Source organism: Micrasema longulum, unplaced genomic scaffold, assembly GCF_059751315.1.
Source record: "Micrasema longulum isolate JH-2025_06_02 unplaced genomic scaffold, ASM5975131v1 h1tg000244l, whole genome shotgun sequence".
NCBI classification, from domain to species: Eukaryota; Metazoa; Arthropoda; class Insecta; order Trichoptera; family Brachycentridae; genus Micrasema; species Micrasema longulum.
Window position 1 is genome coordinate 1,115,823 of NW_028277449.1, and position 20,087 is coordinate 1,135,909.

A 20,087-nucleotide genomic window follows, 5' to 3' on the forward strand; every position below is an offset into this window, starting at 1 on the left:
TTATCTCGGGGGTGAGATTAATCAGGCTAAATAAATTCATCTACTAGGCAACGCCTTAAAACAATTTCTTTCTTCTTAAAAAAGTACCTGATCAGCACCATGCAAAGGAACTGATAAAAGGGTACTTGCAAAAGTTGGTATTTGACCTAATAAAGCTCAGCAGAAATCAGGTTATGGTTATTACCAGAGCCCTTACAGGGCACTACAGATTGAACAAACACATTGCTAGAATAGACTTTTTAGAAACTTCTTAATGTAGATTCTGCAGTGCAGATAAAGAAACATCTGTACACATGTATGTGAATGTGATGTTTTGTATCACGAAAGAAGCTTATTTCTCGGGGGACTACTTGTTAAACCTCAGAATGTTAAATAGCTGGGTTTGAAAGGGAAGATTTAACAAAATTAGATCTCTTGCCTTTTAAATAGTAACCACAGGCTTTTTATAGACCTGGACTAGGAGAGCGAGAAGTATTCATGAAGACCCATCACAATAGATCTTCACAGGTTGCAGTGACATCAAGAGTTTATATACTACTGACTCCCACCCTTAAGAATAAGTTGATTTTGCACTCTCTATCACGGCCTTGCTCGTTTTTTGCACCCATCAACATTCTCATCGTAGATCGTTTAGCCATTATATTGCTATCCATTGGTTCTATATTTCCAAACCAACGCATCATCCTTTTCTTGATTATGTCCACAATGCTCGTCTCAGCCTCACATAGATCAAGAATCTTGACATTTGTGCATCATACATCGTTTTACCAGACATTTGCCTGGTAGATCGCATTTCGACAGCATTTAACCTACTTTTATCATTATTTTTCCGATTCCATACTTCGCTCCCATGTCTTGGAGTTGGCACTAAAACTTCATTGTGAACTGATAATTTTGCCTCCTGTGACAAACATTTGTTTGCCAAAGTAGATGTCAGTGCACCGTTCACTCAGTTCCAGGCACTCACTCTTCTTTTAATATCTTTCTCGGTGTTTCCATCCCTAGTAAACATACTTCTCAGATACATTAATTCTTCTACCTGGTTCAGAATATCTTCATTCACACTACTCTCATATTTAGTTATGCTTTCATCCTTTTTGAAAACGATTACTTTCGATTTATCAACATTCATATGCAAATCGCTTTTCTTGCATGAATCGTAAACTTTTGTTACCAAGAATTTCAAGTCTACTTTGCTGCTTGTAAGAAGCACTGCATCATCAGTAAACAAAACACAGTTAACAGTAATATCACTAGTATGTTCTCCCATTCTTAAATATTTCAGTTCTTTTATGCCATCGATATATACGTTGAATAACCATGGTGACATTGCGCATTCCTGTTTGACTCCTCTAGGAATATTAAACCATAATGTGTTACCTCGCATACGCTGTGCTGTCCTTATACAGTTATGCAATAGCCTGTGTCCGGTTTTCATTTACTCTATACTCCGATAAAACCTTCCACAATGTTTCTCTGTCAATTCAATCAGATGCTTTTTGCAGATCGACAAATACGCAGAAAACCTTTTAGTGTTAATCCAGTATTGAAATGTATTTTAATTGATCAAAAGATTTTTAAAACTATCATTGAGTTCTCAAGACTGTTATAAATATTGTCATTTGGGTCAGTCCCTCGTGCAAGATTATTGAAAACCTAAAATATTTTTGAAACTAAAATCAAAATTTATGCTTAAAAGGAGAGAAAAAAATCTAGTTCGCTCTAAAAATAATATAAAAACCTCTAAAAACGATAGTAAAGTAAACATTTTAATTTTATTTAGGGTTTTACTCTAGTTGAAAATATAAAACATATTTTACAGTTTAGTTTTAGGAATTTGAATTGTGCCTCTTTTGAAAACTTGTTTTAAGTTTACGAATTAAGATATACTATAAGTATGTTTATTTTCATAAATAATTAGTTTTTAATTCAAGTATTAGAGTTTACTTATCTACCAAATAGTACAATTTATTAAGTAGATAAAGGTTAGATTTTTAATAATTTTGTTAACGTTTTAAATCTAAATCCTGAAATTCCTCAAATATTTTTTTTTTTAACTGAGTATAAAACTTTAATTAATATGCTGTTAAATTTATTTAAGTTTAACTTTATTCGGCGACAAATGAAAACTATTTTTTTTTTCCAAAATAAAAATTGAACAAATGTAAGTATTTTTTTCTAAAATAAGGGGGAAAAATCCGAGAGTGGTAATCGGTACCTGTCAGAGGCGTGGGGTTTTCGATTAAGGAAGCAATCAGTTCGTACTATGTATTTACATCAGTAAAATGTCTGAATACTAGGTATTAATACCGTAAAATCGAATTAAATGCTTTGAAATAATGCAAAAAGCGACATTACAGTATTCCATCAAGTCAACCGATTTAAGTGCTTAATTTGCTATAAAATAGTCACAGTATATGAAAAATAAACATGGATTGGTTTGTCAGAACTGCTTCCACAAAGTTGCTAAATAGCTTAATTTGCGCATGTGCGGGCTTGAATTCAGCACTGGGCGACCGCTTGATAGCAACAAACAGGATTACGCAGTTTCTTATTTCAGAATTAGACGGAGCACAGTGAATTTTATTGCAGCTCGCGTATAACTGCACAAGCGAATGGTTGTGTATGGGTTTGGGGCAACTTCATCTTAGACCAGGTGGATTTACCAACACTGTTTTTAGTTTATCTAAATTTTTGAAGACAAGGACTGGATTCAATCTCCTAAAGAGCTGTTAATATAACCAAATTTTAAAAGAGATGAAGACTATAATGGATAAAAATTAAAAAATATTTTCAGGCGTTGCGCATTGCCTAGAATGTAGGTGAAATAATTAAATCAGATGAATCTCACCTGAATCCATGAAGGTTTCAGTTTTTTAACTTATAAAACATCAACAGATAGAAAAACTGAAGGAACATAGATATTCGAATAAAGGCAAAATGGTGAAAGTTACACGGTATGTAAAGTTACTTGCGCACCAATGCTGTATTTGCTGTGAAAAATTTTAGAACCAACGTCGAATGTTTTTCCCCTTTGCCAAGAATTCTCAGAACAATTATCAAAATCTCACTTAACAGTACTGTCGATGTGTTCCAACAGCAAAGGCAAGCATTTAAGAAGCAAGCGGTGTTATCACTCGTCACTTGAAATTACACACTTTTCATGTCTGCCTAGAGCAAGTCATGAATATACCCACTGTACATTTAAATATATTCTAATATTGCTAGGGATAAGTCAATCTATTAGGGCTCACGTAAGCATATTTATTGGCTTAAAAAAATATTTTAAAAATGGCCACTCAAACCAGTCAATGACAGGCAATAAGCCTTGTTAATTCCTAGACTTCCCTTTTTCTTTCTTAAAAATATTTTATCTCTCTGTTGCAACAAATTTAGAAATACGATTTACCTGTGCGCAAAAATTATCTTCGTAAAAGTAACCAAAAAATATTAAGCCCTCCGTACAGTAAGCCTTTTGTATTTGACGTCCCTTCAACCCGAAAATAAGCTTTGAAAACAAAATTGTCAAATGAATACGCTCGGATCGATATAACCGCCAACGAAAGAAAAATCGTACGGAGCTTTTCCACGAAAATGTTAAATTAATAAAACGTTTCACTAAAGCATTTCCTGAAAGCAGTTTTCAGGTTCCAAATAATGATTGAAAGCCTTAGTTGTGACACATAACGAAACAGCTATTTTACGCGTTTTGCTTAACCATAATGAATGGCTGGAAAAGAGCCTACACATTTTTTCATATCCAAAATATTTTTCTCTCGGATGTTTCTGACATTATTACCACTTGAAATTATTATTTCACGAAATATTTCGAGGGGGACCCAGTTGAAAAGGGTGATGGATTAAAAGAGTTGCGTATTTTTTAAAAAGGTCGAAATCAAGAGATGTATTTTTCGTCAAAAAATTCTCACGTTTTTTGCGATTCATTAAAATATTATTTAATAAATAACACATCTAGACTTTAATAAAAACAAATTTCCGCTAAGTTATAACTCACAGGTAGCCACGTAAAAGGCGTCGTAGCGCAGTTAGATAAACGGCCAACTGTGAAACTGGCGTTGCGGGTTCGACTCCCGACATTTGCATGAAAAAAATTCAACAAAGACTTTTTCTCAATTTGTCTGGGTGTTGTGGTGTATAATTTATAACTTTCTTACATATCCTTTCTTTCCTAGCCTCGGATAGAGGATTAGCGGGTTATTCCTTAAAAAAACGAAAATATTTTTTTTTGCAAATGCAAGAGTTCAATTTTATCTACACTATTTTTTATTTCGTCTGAATTTTTGTTAAAAAATAAATATTTTACTACCTAATCTCTTCAATCCGTGCCTCATGTCTGAGGATGCTGACTACGCCTGACTCCAGGCATGGCTCGTCTGTGGACAGTCTCCCTCCATATGGAACGGTCTTGTGCTCTTCTATAGGCATTCGTCAGTGATGATTCTGATAACTCAATGACTGTGCCGCTCCATCTTGTCGGTTGACGTCCACGCGACGTTGTCCCTTCGACACTTCTCAGGAGAATAGTTTTCTCCAAACTATCAGATTCGCCCCTGGAAATATACCCTACCTAAAAAGGTTGTATAAATTTAAAAAAAAAATAACAACGTTTTAAAATTTTCCAAATGTTTGTGGACAGGCTGGATTTCCTCCCCATAGAGTTAGTAAGATCTTAATTTGTTGCAACAGAGAGGGAAAACATTTTAAAGACGGGAATATTGATGTTTAGACATTTACAGGGCTCATGACTTGTCATCGATTGGTTTAAATTGCCACTTAACATACTGTGTAACACTCACATTTTCTCTTCTCTTTCCTATCTTTACTTCAAAACAGTCAACAGGTGGAAGATTTGAGAAAATGTAGATGTTTAACCATAGGCACGGCACAATGCTATTTTTTTTATTTATTATTTTTTTTTTTGTTTTTTTTTTTTCAATAAACATAAAAGATAAAACAGTATTTTAAAAAATAAAAGATAATAACAAAGCAAAGAAATACATATTAACTGTCAAAAACTATTTTGAGTTTACTAAAACGAAAAAATCCCACAAAGGCATCGCCTGTTTGTTGGATCGTGGGTATACAATAAATGTTTATGAATTTTATGCTCATATAAAAACGGTTAAAATATGTTTGGTTAATAAAAGAAAAAAAAATATTCAGTAAAAAAGTAGACGGTCCTTTTTTATTAATTAAAAAAAGGATACAAAAAAACTTTCAAAAAACATAAAAATATTCTTCATTATTAAAGGGCAACAAAATATATCAAAGAAAATTAGAGTTAAAACCTTTTGTTTGAATCCAGAAAAGTGAGTGTTTTTTAAAAAAAAGCACATTTCGAAAGTTTGGGATCAGTGAAATATTATCTGTAAAAAAATAATTTAAAAAATCTGGGCCTATAAAATATGCATGTCTCTGTGCTAGTTTCGTTTTACAATGTGGTTTTCTAGCATACGATTCCTTCTTCGACTTGATCTAGTTAAGTTACTTGTAAATACATTTCGGTTCTTAAATATATATTTTAAACATTGAAAACTGCATATTTGTCTTAGATTCCAAAAGTTTAGCTTCTTAGAAAAATTGGAAAGAGGGAAATGTGCGCTTTTTGCAAGGCATTATTTTTGAGATAATTTTTTGAACAGTTTCTATTGGTTTAATATGGTTGTTAAAAGCTCCCCCCCATTCTATTATTCCATAGGAAAGGAAAAGAAAAAAATTTTACACAGTGCATAAAGTGGCTATTTAAACTAACCAATAGCGGGTCATTAGCCTTGTGCCTAATTTGATTATGTGTGAAAACGATTAATTTTAAAACTAATGACAAGTTATCATAAAGAGTAAACTGCTTTCTAAACACGAATATGTTTACGCTTTCAGCCCGAGAGCGAGTGTTTATTTAAACATAAATCAAATTTAGATTCACTTATACGCATACCCACTTTTTTCAACTTTTTCTCAAACAACATAAAATATTTTCGTAATCTAATCAGTGTATGTTTGTCCTTATCAATGCATGTGCTTATTAAAATGCATGTCGTTTTGGTTTCAAATTTTTGTGCAACAACTATGTTAAAGGTGTACTGTGGGTTTTGCATGTTGGTTTAATTGGTGTCCTGACAAAAAGGCGGGTACGCCTCGAAACCGGTAGACATAGAAAAGTCGGTAAGTGTTTATATTATTATGATGTTCACATCAAAAATACTGAATCGGTTCAACATAGATTTTTAAGAAAGATAGGCTGCAGGTTGAGCTTATCCAGAGACCAATATACCTACGTATAATGAAACTAGCTTAAATATATCTTCTCTTCAAGACTGTTGAAATAAATACGACCTTTTAGTCCTGTTAAAAATTTTCAACTCACTCTTTGATGCGCTTGAACTACTGAGCTCAATAAAATTATATATCCCAACTAGAAACCTCAGACAAAATGTACTTTTTAAAACCGATAACCATAGAACTAACTTTGGTTTTCATTCAGCTATGCCCAGAATTCTTAGGCTTACCAACAAACATACCAGTCTTGATTTTTTTTATAGCAAGTTGTCTTCTTTTATTAAAGCATCATCATCATCATTCCATGTCCACTCCCTAGTTGGAGCATATAGTATCCACAAAGAGCCTCCATGCATCTCTATCAGCTGCCAACTCCTTTGCGTCCTGCCGAGTCATGTTCTCGTCCTGAAGTTCTGACATAAACTGCCGACGAACAGTCAACAGTGATGCCTTGTAAAATAGGCAAGCATGGTTAATGCTCTCAGGAGGCATCCGCAGCACATGGCCAAGCCAACCGTATCACGTCCGCTTGAAGACAGTAGTCACCGTAGTTTGTTGCGTCCGTTTTCTTATTACTTTATTCCGCACAAAGTCAAACCACCGCACACCTGAGATTTCTCTGAGACACCTATTCTTGAAACTCAGTATTTTGCTGTTTTGGGCCCCAGTAAGGTGCAACGATACGCATCCGTAGAGGAGAATAGGTGTTTTGCAGGCGTTATATAGGCAGCATTTGGTTTTCACTAAGTAAATATTCGATCTCCAGATAGCCTTCACACTGTTGAGTGTGGCGCTTGTAAAGCTGCAATTTTCATGAAATCACTGAATCAAATTTAATTATAAACACCTTTCTCCCGCTTCCACTCCCACCAAGTCTAATATACACCATTATGTCTTTCTACTTTATTTTACATTTAGTTACATGTAACTATGACTGAATGTAAGATTGTAGTAAATGGAGATAGTTTGAAACAGGTCGAAGAATTTGTATATCTGGGTAGTATGTTTACTAGAGATGGAAATATGGACAAGGATATTGAAAGGAGGGTTAGTGCCGGTAACAGAGTTAATGGTGCCTTAAAGTCTGTCGTAGCAAATAAGTGTCTATCGCAAGAGGCTAAATTAGCAGTTCATAATGGAGTTCTGGTACCAACCCTAATGTATGGAAGCGAAGCATGGAGTTGGAAAAAAAGGGACGAAAGTAGACTGAATGCTGTTGAAATGCGATCCCTCAGGCGAATGTGCGGAAAAACAATGTATGATAGGTGCCCTAATGTCGAAATTAGAGCAGAATGCAAGGCTGAGTTAAGCATTATCGACAAAATTAAGAAAGGTCTTTTGCGATGGTTCGGTCATGTGGAGCGAATGAATGATGAAAGAACGGCTAAAAAGATTTATGATGCGAATGTGTCTGGTTGTAGAAGTCGAGGAAGGCCGAGAAAGACATGGCATGATCAAGTACAACAAATTCTTGAAAGTGGTCATGTGAAAAGTCGGAATAATCGACGTGCGTGCATGAGAAGATGTATGAATGTGAAGGAAGCAAAGGAAGTGTGCCAGGACAGAGTGGTGTGGCGTTCTATCCTCTCTGCCTACCCCTCCGGTGAAATGGCGTGATGGTTAGTTAGTTAGTTAGTTAGTTACTTTATTTTACAATAATTTTCTATGCATACACATGTCTTGAAAATGCTTTCAATATAAAAAAAAAACATAATTATCCGCAGGAATTAATTCAAGTCTTAAATGGTTAATTGTACAAACCGTATGATGGCACATTAAAATTTAGGCTAATGACGTCTAATTATAGTTTTAACCTTTAGTCGTTGAGTTTCGTATAACGACCGAGCGTTATAACTACTGACTTAAATCTACGTAGGTAACACGAGCAAATGTATAATTAGTGTCAACGTTTCCCTTTGTTCTTTATATGGAACAAAGTCATGATCTAAATCTTAATGCCCACATTAACTTGTAGACCAGAATGTTTATTATGAGTGAAATTACCGACCAAAATATTTTTAACCTTATTTTATTACATTCCATTTATTTTTTTATTTTTTTATCAGACAATGTTTATCGCAGGAGGCTAAACTAGCAGTTCACAACGGAGTTCTAGTTCCAACTCTAATGTATGGGAGCGAAGTATGGAATTGGAAAAATAATGACGAAAGTAGGTTGAATGCTGTCGAAATGCGATCCCTCAGGCGAATGTGTGGTAAAACGATGTATGATAGGTGCACAAATGTCGAGATCCGTGAAGCGTGTGAGGCTGAGACATGCATTATTGACAGAATCAAGAAAGGGGTGCTGCGTTGGTTTGGACATGTAGAGCGAATGGACAGCGAAAGAACGGCTAAAAGGATCTACGATGCAAATGTTGATGGATGCAGAAAACGAGGAAGACCGAGAAAGACATGGCACGATCAAGTCCATCAAATACTTGAAGATGGACATGTCAAAAGTAGGAATAATCGGCGTGCGTGCATAAGAAGATGTATGAATGTAGAGGAAACGAGGTCTGTATGCCAAGATAGAGTGTTATGGCGTTCTATCCTCTCTGCCTACCCCTACGGGGAAACGGCGTGATGGTTTGTTGTTGTTGTTGTTGTTATCAGACAAAATATTTCAAAACACAAGAACGAAACAAACCATCACGCCGTTTCCCCGTAAGGGTAGGCAGAGATGATAGAACGCCATTTCACTATATCTATAATAATAACCAGCCAGTTTTCAACCTTGGCCTTGGCTTTCGGCCTAGGTGATTCGGTTCTTCGGACGTAATTTTATCGGTCCTTCGGGCGTAATTTTATCGGCCCTTCGGGCCTCAGTTGGTCGGTCTTTTAGGCCCGAGTTGATAAAGGTTTCAGCTCTTTTACTTCACAAAAGTCAACGGATGGAAGAGTTGAGGAAATGTTGATGTTGAAACATGGGCAGAATGGTAAATGTTACACAGTGTGTAAAGCGGCCACTTAAACGAGACAATGACAGGTCGAAAGCCCTGTAAGTGCCTAGACTTACATATTCCCTTCTCAAAAAAAATTTCCCTCTCTGTTTAAATTAATAAATTTAAAAATTTAACATGTTTGAATGAAAATCAACCCATTTTATATAGCAAACCTACCTTAATTTCAGCATTTTTTTACGTCATAAACCAACTGACACAGAGTAATATAAACTTCAATATATTATATCAATACGGTATAAAGTAAAATGAATATTTATATACATCAAAGTATCTTCACCGGTAACTAACCTAAAAACGTTTGAAAACGTCAAACATGACAGCGAGAGAGACAGCAATCTAAAATCGGACGCAAGAGAGAGACAGCGCCTTACAAAAAAAATAAGGACGCATATGTATTCCTTTTCAAACGACGTATGTCTTCTGCTACTACTGACGTGATTAACTGTGTTAGAACCATGTCAAAAACGACAAAAAAGCATTGGGTGGATTCATTCGACATTATTTTTTAAATTATTTCATTTATCAATCGGCAGGTAAAACACGAATCAGTATACCATTAGGTCACCTAATCTCCACTCGATTTCTTTTGGCAAAATTTTCACCCGCGAGTTTAGGCATCTACAAGGCTTATGACCTGTCATTGGATGGTTTAAGTGGCCATTTTACACACTGTGTAACATTCACCATTCTGCCCATGTTTGAAATCACTAGTAGGTGATTTGGTTCAGCCGGAAAAATCTCACCCCCATGATAAAGGTTTCAGCTCTTTTTAAAAAAAAAAAATTTTTTTTATAACTTGATATTTTTTATATATAAATTTCATAAAAGGTACATGTTTTTTTAAAATTCTATACATATCTACTTTTACACATCTAGTAAATGTTATCACTGTAACTCTCCAAAAAAGAGACTATCTCTTGTGCTAGGCGAGTCACTTATACTGTTGTAGTTGTTTATTGTTTATTATAAGAGTTTATATAATTTTTAAAACAAGTACATGAGAAAAAAATTACCAATTAGTAAATTCAACAATGTTTGAGTATGTCCAAATGCTTGCAGACTGGCTGGATTTCCTCCCTTGGGAGTTGTTCGTATTAAAATTTATTTCAGCGTTCAGCCGGATGAATCTCACCCACGTGAAGAGTTGAGGAAATGTGGATGTTAAAACATGGGCAGAATGGTGAATGTTACAGTGTGTAAAGTGGCACACTTAAACCAGCCAATGATAGGTCATAAGCCTTGTAAATGCCCAGACTTTCATATTCCCTTCTCAAAAATGTTTTCCCTCTCTGTTGCAATGGATTTCAATAGAGTTATACAAATTTTACTTCCCAAATCCGGTGTGAAAATGCCCATATGAAAAATACAAAAAATACAAGTTTGTTAAGTGCTAACCTTTTGCATTTTGTTATATTCAAAGCTAGCTCAAACCCTTGTTAGATAATTGCCATCTTCCACACCTTAATAACTTATATGGTATCGTAACTATTTTATTTTTGATCTTTGGCTTGACATTTTATTTTAGCCAAGGGTTATTTATTAGTCGTAGTCTCTACTCATTTGACGATTTATATCTAGAGTCTATACGCGTCTAATAATTTATCTTAATGCTCTCACCTGCAAGGGGCGGATGTCCCAGGGACAAAATTGTATTTTTAAGGATTGACTATTTAGATGCACCTTGCGATGCTCCAAACTGAACCTTTCTTAAATTAACCTATTATAATCCCCTCTATTTACTGAAAATGTACACTTTATAACCCAATACATTGGTTCCAGGAGGACACATTGAAATAAGATTCCTAACTTAGTACGTCGTGACTACGACAATTTATTATTAAATATAAACTTGAATATTATTAAATTATAAGTACAGTAAACCCAACGAGTGTAGTTGGACACATCTTGCTCTCTTCAAAAGTGAACTAAATAAAACAATACCATCTTCGAAGCTGCCTTTTATTGACTACTGGAGGGCGATTCAATTACTCATTACAAAGTGCCCCTCAACACCTTACACGGCACATAACAAGTTCATCATTTAAAAAAATATGATAGATATTTCTGTCGACTAGTGTGACATCACAGCCACACAAGAGTTCACGGCTGTTATGCCTTTAACAAAGTATAAAACGTGTGACTATAAAAACATGAAACACCCCACTCATTCCAAACCTATTAAATCTTCCTTTAGATCTTGTGTCCTAAAGTTGCGCGTTAATGGGCCTTACTCATAAACTTGGAATACAGTTACGCCCAGGTGAAGTGGTAAAATATGGATGAGAATAACATATTTATTATAACGGTAGCACAAGAATGGTATTCCCATCCTTATTCTACCACTATGCCCAGGCGGAACTTTATACCACGATTATGGGTATAAAGTTCCGCCACGGCCATGTAGGCCATCAGCGCCGGAGTATAAATATATATATATGTATATACATTTTTTTTATCAGTTTATTTTTCCATACATATATTATTTGCATAGAAAAATAATTACAAAAATACACTTGAGAAAAACACATCTTAAAATTAAGCTTTAACATGAATTGGAAAAAATGCCCATAAAGACTACAGCGTCTTAGCGTAGGCCATTCTTTTTTAAATTATTTAATAGTTCATATCACATGCAAGAAAAAGAAAAGAAAAGAAAAGAAAAGAAAAGAAAAGAAAAGAAAAGAAAAGAAAAGAAAAGAAAAGAAAAGAAAAGAAAAGAAAAGAAAAGAAAAGAAAAGAAAAGAAAAGAAAAGAAAAGAAAAGAAAAGAAAAGAAAAGAAAAGAAAAGAAAAGAAAAGAAAAGAAAAGAAAAGAAAAGAAAAGAAAAGAAAAGAAAAGAAAAGAAAAGAAAAGAAAAGAAAAGAAAAGAAAAGAAAAGAAAAGAAAAGAAAAGAAAAGAAAAGAAAAGAAAAGAAAAGAAAAGAAAAGAAAAGAAAAGAAAAGAAAAGAAAAGAAAAGAAATAAAAGAAAAGAAAAGAAAAGAAAAGAAAAGAAAAGAAAAGAAAAGAAAAGAAAAGAAAAGAAAAGAAAAGAAAAGAAAAGAAAAGAAAAGAAAAATAAAAGAAAAACCAAATTAACATTTGCTGAAATTACGAAAATTTGATTTATTTGCAGTATGCACTTTTTAAAACATTTTATTTTTATTTTTAAAAAATGTGTCTACTTGCTCCTTCCATGCTTATCCAAGACTTCAAACCTACTTTAAACTGTACCAGTGATTTGATGTTTTGTAGTTCCTTGGTTAGAAGATTGAATGATCTTGGACCAACATGTAAGGAGTGCCTCTGTGTGAACTTAGTTCTGCATCCTGGAACTGACAGTACACTATCGGATCTATTACTAATACGATTTAAATTATTACTAAACAATTCCCTATTCAAGTAAACAAATTTTAGGCACTGAAATAAATATAACATTCTAAAACTAAGAAGTCCACTCTCTACGTATAATTTATTACTATGAAATAATCTATGTTTTTTGAAAATTATTTTAATGATATTTTTCTGTGCTATTTTTATTGAGGGACTACGCGCATTCAATACTAATATATAACTATGTAGACTACTACACATGGTTAATATTTAAAGTTTGAAAGTAAACGCTTTAAAAAATGACGGTTTTAATTTCAATGCCGAGTAATTAAAACAATCGACATTATTTACATGTTTGTTTGCAAACATAAACATGCGACAATAATTCCTACTCTATAACCAGAATCCTGATCGAGTGATGTCAAATCGTCGTATAGTACCGTATTTTTTGGACCATTAGACGCACCTTTTCGCTCTGAAAATACACCAGAAATTGGGGTGCTTCTCAGGGTCCGATGCGTCTTATCTTCCGCATACTACGGTGATATATTTTCACCAATTTTTTCATACCTATCTCATATATGTTTATTTTTGTCACAGGTTTCTTGGATAAGAAAGCGCGATCACCACTTGTTGACGGTCGGCGGTAGTACGTACTCGCACGACGCGCGTTTCGTGGCCCAGCACGCGCGCCACGTGCCGGCCGCGTGGCCGCTCGTCGTGCGTCGCGTGCTCCGCTCTGACAGAGGCCTCTACGAGTGTCAACTGGCGTCACATCCCCCCGCTTCTATACTAGTCGAGCTCAGAGTACACGGTAAGATATTTTATTAACTTTAAAAATAAAACATCGATGTACGTGGCAAAAGAGATGGAAAATATTTTTTAGAAGGGAATTTGGAAGTAGAGGCGTTTCCAGGACCTTTTTTTCAAAAATTTATTTGTTGTTTTACAATTTAGGTATTACTATTTTTACATTTATTATAATGTTCCCCTACTGGTGTCCCGGGCCGAGGTAGACATTTTATATAATTTCGAAACATGCTTTATTAAACATAATAAAATCATGTCGCATGATTGCTCGAATTGCAAAGGGGTAATTATTTCTATTTTGAAAAAGAGCAATCTCTTAATCTGTCTTCATTGGAGGAACGTATATAAAATTTGTATGCATTTTCAAAATACATAATGCTTTAACTGATGTCCCATCTCTGTCGCAATCAACTTCTTTTCACATTCCCAACCATGTCACCAGAAGTTCTAAATCTTCTTAGAGCAACTTAAGTTTTTATGCCCTAATGTCCAGAATGTGCAGATAAGTCGATTCGTCACATAACATGAACTTCTTTGGGATTAATCTTCCGGCTTTTTGTAGATCTCTTCTCCGCTTAAACAGTGGTGAATGAAGATGGTTTGGCATTGTTAATCTTGAAGTCTTTTATGTTTATTGTGTTTATGAATAGATTGTATGCCATTATTTTATTGTCCTTGTTTGTCTTTTAATTTAAGCGCTTTAAATCTTTTTGGGTTATCACCAATCACTGGACTACGCAGTTTTTATCAAGTTATAGTAAGTTAAATAAAAATTATTTGTTTTCAATATTGTTGACTCCTCTTCGTGCTGCTGCGGATATCCTAATTAATCTTCTGAACACATTCTGTGGTCTTGTCCCTTTCCACCTTTCTATGATTACTAAATTAAGCTTCTCGCTTCTATCCGTGGCCCTGTTATAGGTCCTGTCAGATAAACAGATCTGGTGGCTTTCAAAATAAATTTCAAGGCTTTAAAAAAAATTGTAATCATTTCGACGAGTTGATCATGTCCAATCAATTTAATCCCATTCAGTGAAAAATTTACTTCCCTCTTTTCTTAATCCAATTACTTTCTCTCACCACAAATATGCTAAGGTTTCAGATTACAAAGAAATCCTTCGGGCAGCTTTTTTATTTTGACAACGAGCACATTTTCCGTGTATGTGGGCATCACCAAGGAGACTTATGTCCTCAGATACAGTGTGCGGTATGTGGTGGGCAAGCTGAGTGCCATTGTTTGTCTTTGCTGCAAAGCTTTATATTATTTTGGTAAAATTTCCTGTATCTATGTTTTTTCATAAAACTTTTGTTATTGGCCAATACCGTGTATATAAAAAAAAAATGATAATTAATTTAAAAAAAAATGAAACTTAATAAAATCACATAAAACTCACAAATAAAAACACTAAATAAAAACATGTTTCCACCTATTTGGCCTGATCCACTCATCAATCCGTGCGCATTCCCCCCCTATTAACCGTTTTATAATGGCAATTTTATAGTGACAGTATGTACTGATTGTCTTTATGGATAATGGAAGTAAGTTGTAAACTTGAATGGAAAAGTAGACCAACCCTCTTTCACTAAAAGTTGTTTTAATTTTTGTTTATTTGTTTAATTCTTGTTGATAAATCAAAAGTAATAGTTTCAAAAAAGGAAATATTAACTTAATGTGAGATCAGTGTGAACGTAGACATTATAAATCCAGTAGAAGAATTTTTGTATCTGGAAGTATGTTTACTATGAACGGAAAGATTGAGAAAGATATTGAATGGAAGGTGAGCGCTGAAAACAAGGTGAATGATGCACTTAAATCTACCATGGCAAACAAATGTTTTTCGCAGAAGGCAAAACTAGCAGATTACAATGGAGTTCAGGTGCCGATCTTTATGTACGGGAGAGAAGTATGGAAATGGGAAAACAATTGAAAGCAGACAAATATGTGGTAATACACTGCATAATAGGTGCACAAATGTCGAGTTGAAAGGTTAAAACTAGCATTATCGACAAAATCAAGAAAATAGTATTTCGTTGGTTTGGACATGTAGAGCAAAGGAAGAGCGCAAGAATGGCTAAAAGGATTAACGATGCAAATCTTAGTGGATGCAGAAAACGAGGAAAACTGAAAACGGCATGCCATCACCGAACTCAGCTAATACTTGAAGAATAACATGTCAAAAGTCAAAATGATCATGGTGCGTGCATGAAGAAATGTATTATTGTGGAGGAAACAAGCTCTGTATGCAAATACCGAGTGATAAAGTGTTTTATCCTCTCTGCCTACCCCTACGGGAAAACACGTGATGTTTTGTTCGTTTGCCAATATTCATTTCTTTTACGCAATATTTTGGTCAAAGAAGCATGAATCATTTATCTGATAAATTGTTAAATGCTTCCCCATGAAATTAAGTTAACGTCGACTTGACAGTCCAAGAACAAAATACTGTAGTTTAAATAGTCTTTCAAATAAATTTTTAACGTTCATCCGAACCCAGGACGTCAAAACTGATGACGAACGCACCAGCCGTTACATTACAAAGCGGACTTATCTCCATTCGATTTTCTTATTAAGAATTTTTACCCGAGTGTAGCCATCGATTTAAAAACACTCGTTTAGGGTTCAGGGTCTATTTCACACACCGAACTGTATTATTCATGCGGCTAAACACAAAAATTATAAAACAGTTGGCGTTTATTATCATAACACCAGTTTTTTTCCGCTAATGAAATTCAAATTAACTTGCCATTTTGTATCGTAAAAGCTACGTAAATTTTACATAAAAATTTATGCTAGTAATTTTCTCATGCGTGACATTGCAATTTGTATGAAAAAATACATCAACATAAAAATTTAACGAAACAAATTTCTTTTACAGTGTATTTTAGATATTAATTTTCTATGCTGTAGGAGTCACCCCGGAATCAATTTTCAGCGGCAGTTGACTTACCACCGTATTAATTACATACGGAAACAAAATCTCACATTCCCTGTATGTAAACAATTAATTATCAAAACATTCAATTCACTATTAACGAACTGCTTATAAGAGCGGATGTAAAATCGCTGAGAAACACGGACATAATACATGACCGCAAAATCTTATCGAAAAGAAAAATGAACGCTGGACAACATGTACATGATTAAAACTGGAGACTCTCGGTCTCACAACGCTGCAGAACCGGCAAGAAAGAAATAACCTGATAGAGATATAAAGATATTCAACAGTCACCATAGCTGCCCAATTTTGGATACCATGTTCAAGCTTAAACAAGATGCTCGTTTTCGAAACCACAGTCTTAGGCTGGAGAAAACAAGATTCAATCTAAATCCACGAAAGCATTTCTTGAGCAAAAGGGTTGTTGATGGTTGGAATAAGCTACCATAAGAGCTGATCCCAATGCGTAGTCTCAATAGGTTCAAAATTGACTAGATTTGTTTCGGAAAAGTTAAAGTGCGCCAACAGCTAATTTTCGTTAAAAATAGATTTAAGCAAATATACTAATCAAAATAATAATTATAATAGCATTTACAGTTACAACATGCAGTTCATACAGTGAGTTTTATCATGTAGTCTTGTTTAGTGCTTAGTGACTTAACGTAAAACGTTTACGCAGGCACCCTCTCTATTAATCTATTTATTCATCATGAATTAAATACCCTTTAATTCCCAACAAAGTTTTCTTCTGTCAATTCCTAAGTGAATAGGAATTTTCTCGTGCATCTACATGCATTAATTCCTGCATTACTTTTGACTCAGCGTTTGCTTATATTCACTAAAGATTGTTACAAACAAACTTACACTATCACTAAGTATTACGTGTTAACAAACGTTGTTTTTTTTATATTTTTATTTAATAATAATTTGATTAAATGAAATTTTCCTTTGTGGGGTTCAGAGTCCATAATCAATGACACGCACGTGCTAAAACGTTTCACCTGAAATAGTGTGATGACCAAAAAAAGCAATGTCATCATTTTCTGTAGAATCCAATATCACATAACGCAACTCTATCAGTATTGGACATGAAATTGGGATCATTGTTCTGCAGAATATTCAAATCGTCCCTACCATAAAGAAATGAACTACAAAGGAACGAGGCCTATTTAGAGACCTCAGGGCGTGGCAATTTCGGTCAGTCAGCTTAACAAGTTCAGTCGGCCTGTCAGTCAGACCAGCTCAACGACGTTCCAGCCTGTAGTTCAAATGCAGTTACTTCAACCTATCATCGCCGCTACGCTCGCGCTACTCAACCGAGTGTTGTATCTTATTCGCCATGTAATTAATACGCATTAAACAGCAACTTCGTGTTTTTTCTGTCAATTTCGAGCTGGGGTAGAAACTTCAACCCTCAACAACCTATTCCTACACGTCATTCAAAATAATATTTTCTTTTCTAAAAGAAATTGTATTTGTGTTTACGTTACATATATTATTTCATTTTATTACAAGCCTTCAAAATGGAATGTCAGCGTTTTGACACCTTTATCTGTTTGCGTTCAATAGAGGGAATAAAGCTGCCAATAAAGTTGACATTTGCGAAGTGTGCGGTGAAGATGCAATGAATTATTGACTAATTTGTTGTAAGTCACTCTCCAAGCACAAGAGTTAGTCTCCTTTTTTGGAGAGTTACAGTCATAAAATTTACTAGATGTATAAAAGTAGATTTGTACAGAATAAAAAAAAAAGCATTTACAATAATTTATAAAATATTTTAAAAAATAAAATTAAAAAGAATAATGAAGAAAACTACATTATCGACCTATTTGTTGCATATTTTTTTATGAGTCCTTTTGTTCTCTTCATTCGGAAAAAAAGAGACAGAACTCACAACGTTTGTTAGCATCCCATATTTATATGAAACAAGGGATAAAAAAAAGATAAGATTACCAATAAAGAGAAAAACAGAATCTCAAAACTCATCGTACAAGAGATTGAAACTGCACCATGAGTAACCTGAAGGAATAAGGGAGATAGAAAAAAATCAAAATTTTTAAAATTAATTTGAAAAAATATGTTATAGAGTAATACTTTTAAAAGTTTATATTAGTTCTTAAGATGTTATAAACTAACTTAATAAAGCATAAATAAATAAATATTCATAAAAGTATACTTTGTTAATATGCAATTGGTGTACTAATGCAGTGCCTTATGCACTATTACGTGCAAAAAGGGAATGATGATAATGATATTGATGTGTTTATTTGTAAAAAAAATGTCATTGAGACACATTTGACATATATTTTCACAACGATATTTTATAATCATTTTTTTGGAAAAATAAAATAAATAAATTTCTAACATTAATATTTGAAGCATTATCTTTGTAGTAATTCATTGTGGTCATCACTCCTTTTCAGCATCAAATAGTGCATAGGGCACTGCATACGAACACTTATCTTGATCATTTTTTGTAACATGAAGGTAAGGTACCATTCCATGGACTATAAATTTTTCTGGGGTGAAAACACCCTTTTTAATAAATAGTTCAAATCGAACATGTCGGGAATCAAACCAGAGACATTTTGCATGATAGGCAAGAGCGCTGACCATTACACCACGAGGCCGATTTGTGGTTATTCAGTATAAAAAAACATTAAAAAAAACAACGTTGTTTTCAACCTTTTTAAAAAATGTTCACCAAAATGAGCGAGTTAACTGTTAACTTTCAATTTCGTGATAATGTAATTTATTTTAACTATATTTACCTTTATTCTCTCTTTTGATATTTGTAAATAATTGTTGGTTTAAAAAAAAAAAAAATTAAGTTTGATTTATTTTAACAATCAGTAACATACCTAATTGTATTTTTGCTCCCGCAAAGCGCAAGCCTGCGGGTTACATTACATTTTTCTTTTTAAATTTATAAGTAAGTACATAGTTTAATAATGAAGAATAAAATATATTTATATGTGCATGTAAGATTTGCTTGCTGTTTTTAATCATTTTTTGACTATTTTCCTAATGAATTTAGATTTTTTCCTTACGATTATCAGCTGGTATTAAATTATACAGTTTTAGTACTACACTCCCCATTGTTTTATGTCCATAGTAGTTCATCTGTCGTGGCACCGTCAGCTGCTGTGCCGATACTTGTCGGGTCACGATCTGGTGGGTTACTTTGGATTTCAAACTGCAATCGAGGAAATGATCTGTCACTATCTTATACTGACACTGTTTGTTAATTGGCAAAACGTTACTATAATCAAATAACATTTTATTGTTGTCTCTTGCCTCAATCTTTATTTTAACAGGTACGATAGTTTTTAAAATTTGTAAATGTAAGTTCAAGACTCTGTCGATTTAAGATTTGAAACTTAGTCTCCATATTCTTAATCCATATTAAACTATTGCGTCAACTAGCCCCAAGTAAACTAGTCTCAGCACTGGGTATGGCATGTATGGTTTGAAATGGTCCATGCTAAGTTGGTAAACTTTTAATTTAGTTTCTCTTGGTTGCAATAAATTTTAAATGAATTTAGTATTAGGACCTGGTTGAATTTAAATTTTTTATTGATTCAATCATACATTACATAGAGTGCAAGCGCTAAGAAATAGAAAAGTAACACTGTAGTTGATTACACGGGTTTACAAGCACTGAATTTGCAGATTGAGAGGCAGTTGAGTTATTGTTTCACGACCCGGGGTTGATTTGTGGTTCCGGTCGGCTAAAACACGTAGTGTTTCGGAGAGCTGGAATATCTT

General features: G+C 34.0%; 1 protein-coding gene across 1 annotated transcript in view; it reads left to right on the top strand.

Moving 5' to 3' along the window:
- Positions 1-13,387, top strand: part of LOC148283380 (uncharacterized) — a gene marked incomplete at its 3' end in the record, with an annotated part of 240,676 nt that extends 227,289 nt beyond the window's left edge. Inside the window, exon 5 of the mRNA XM_088223635.1 lies at positions 13,174-13,387. Within this exon, the coding sequence (XP_088079761.1) occupies positions 13,174-13,387 (214 nt within the window). The remainder of the gene's footprint in view (positions 1-13,173) is intronic.
- Between the last annotated feature and the right edge of the window lie 6,700 nt (positions 13,388-20,087).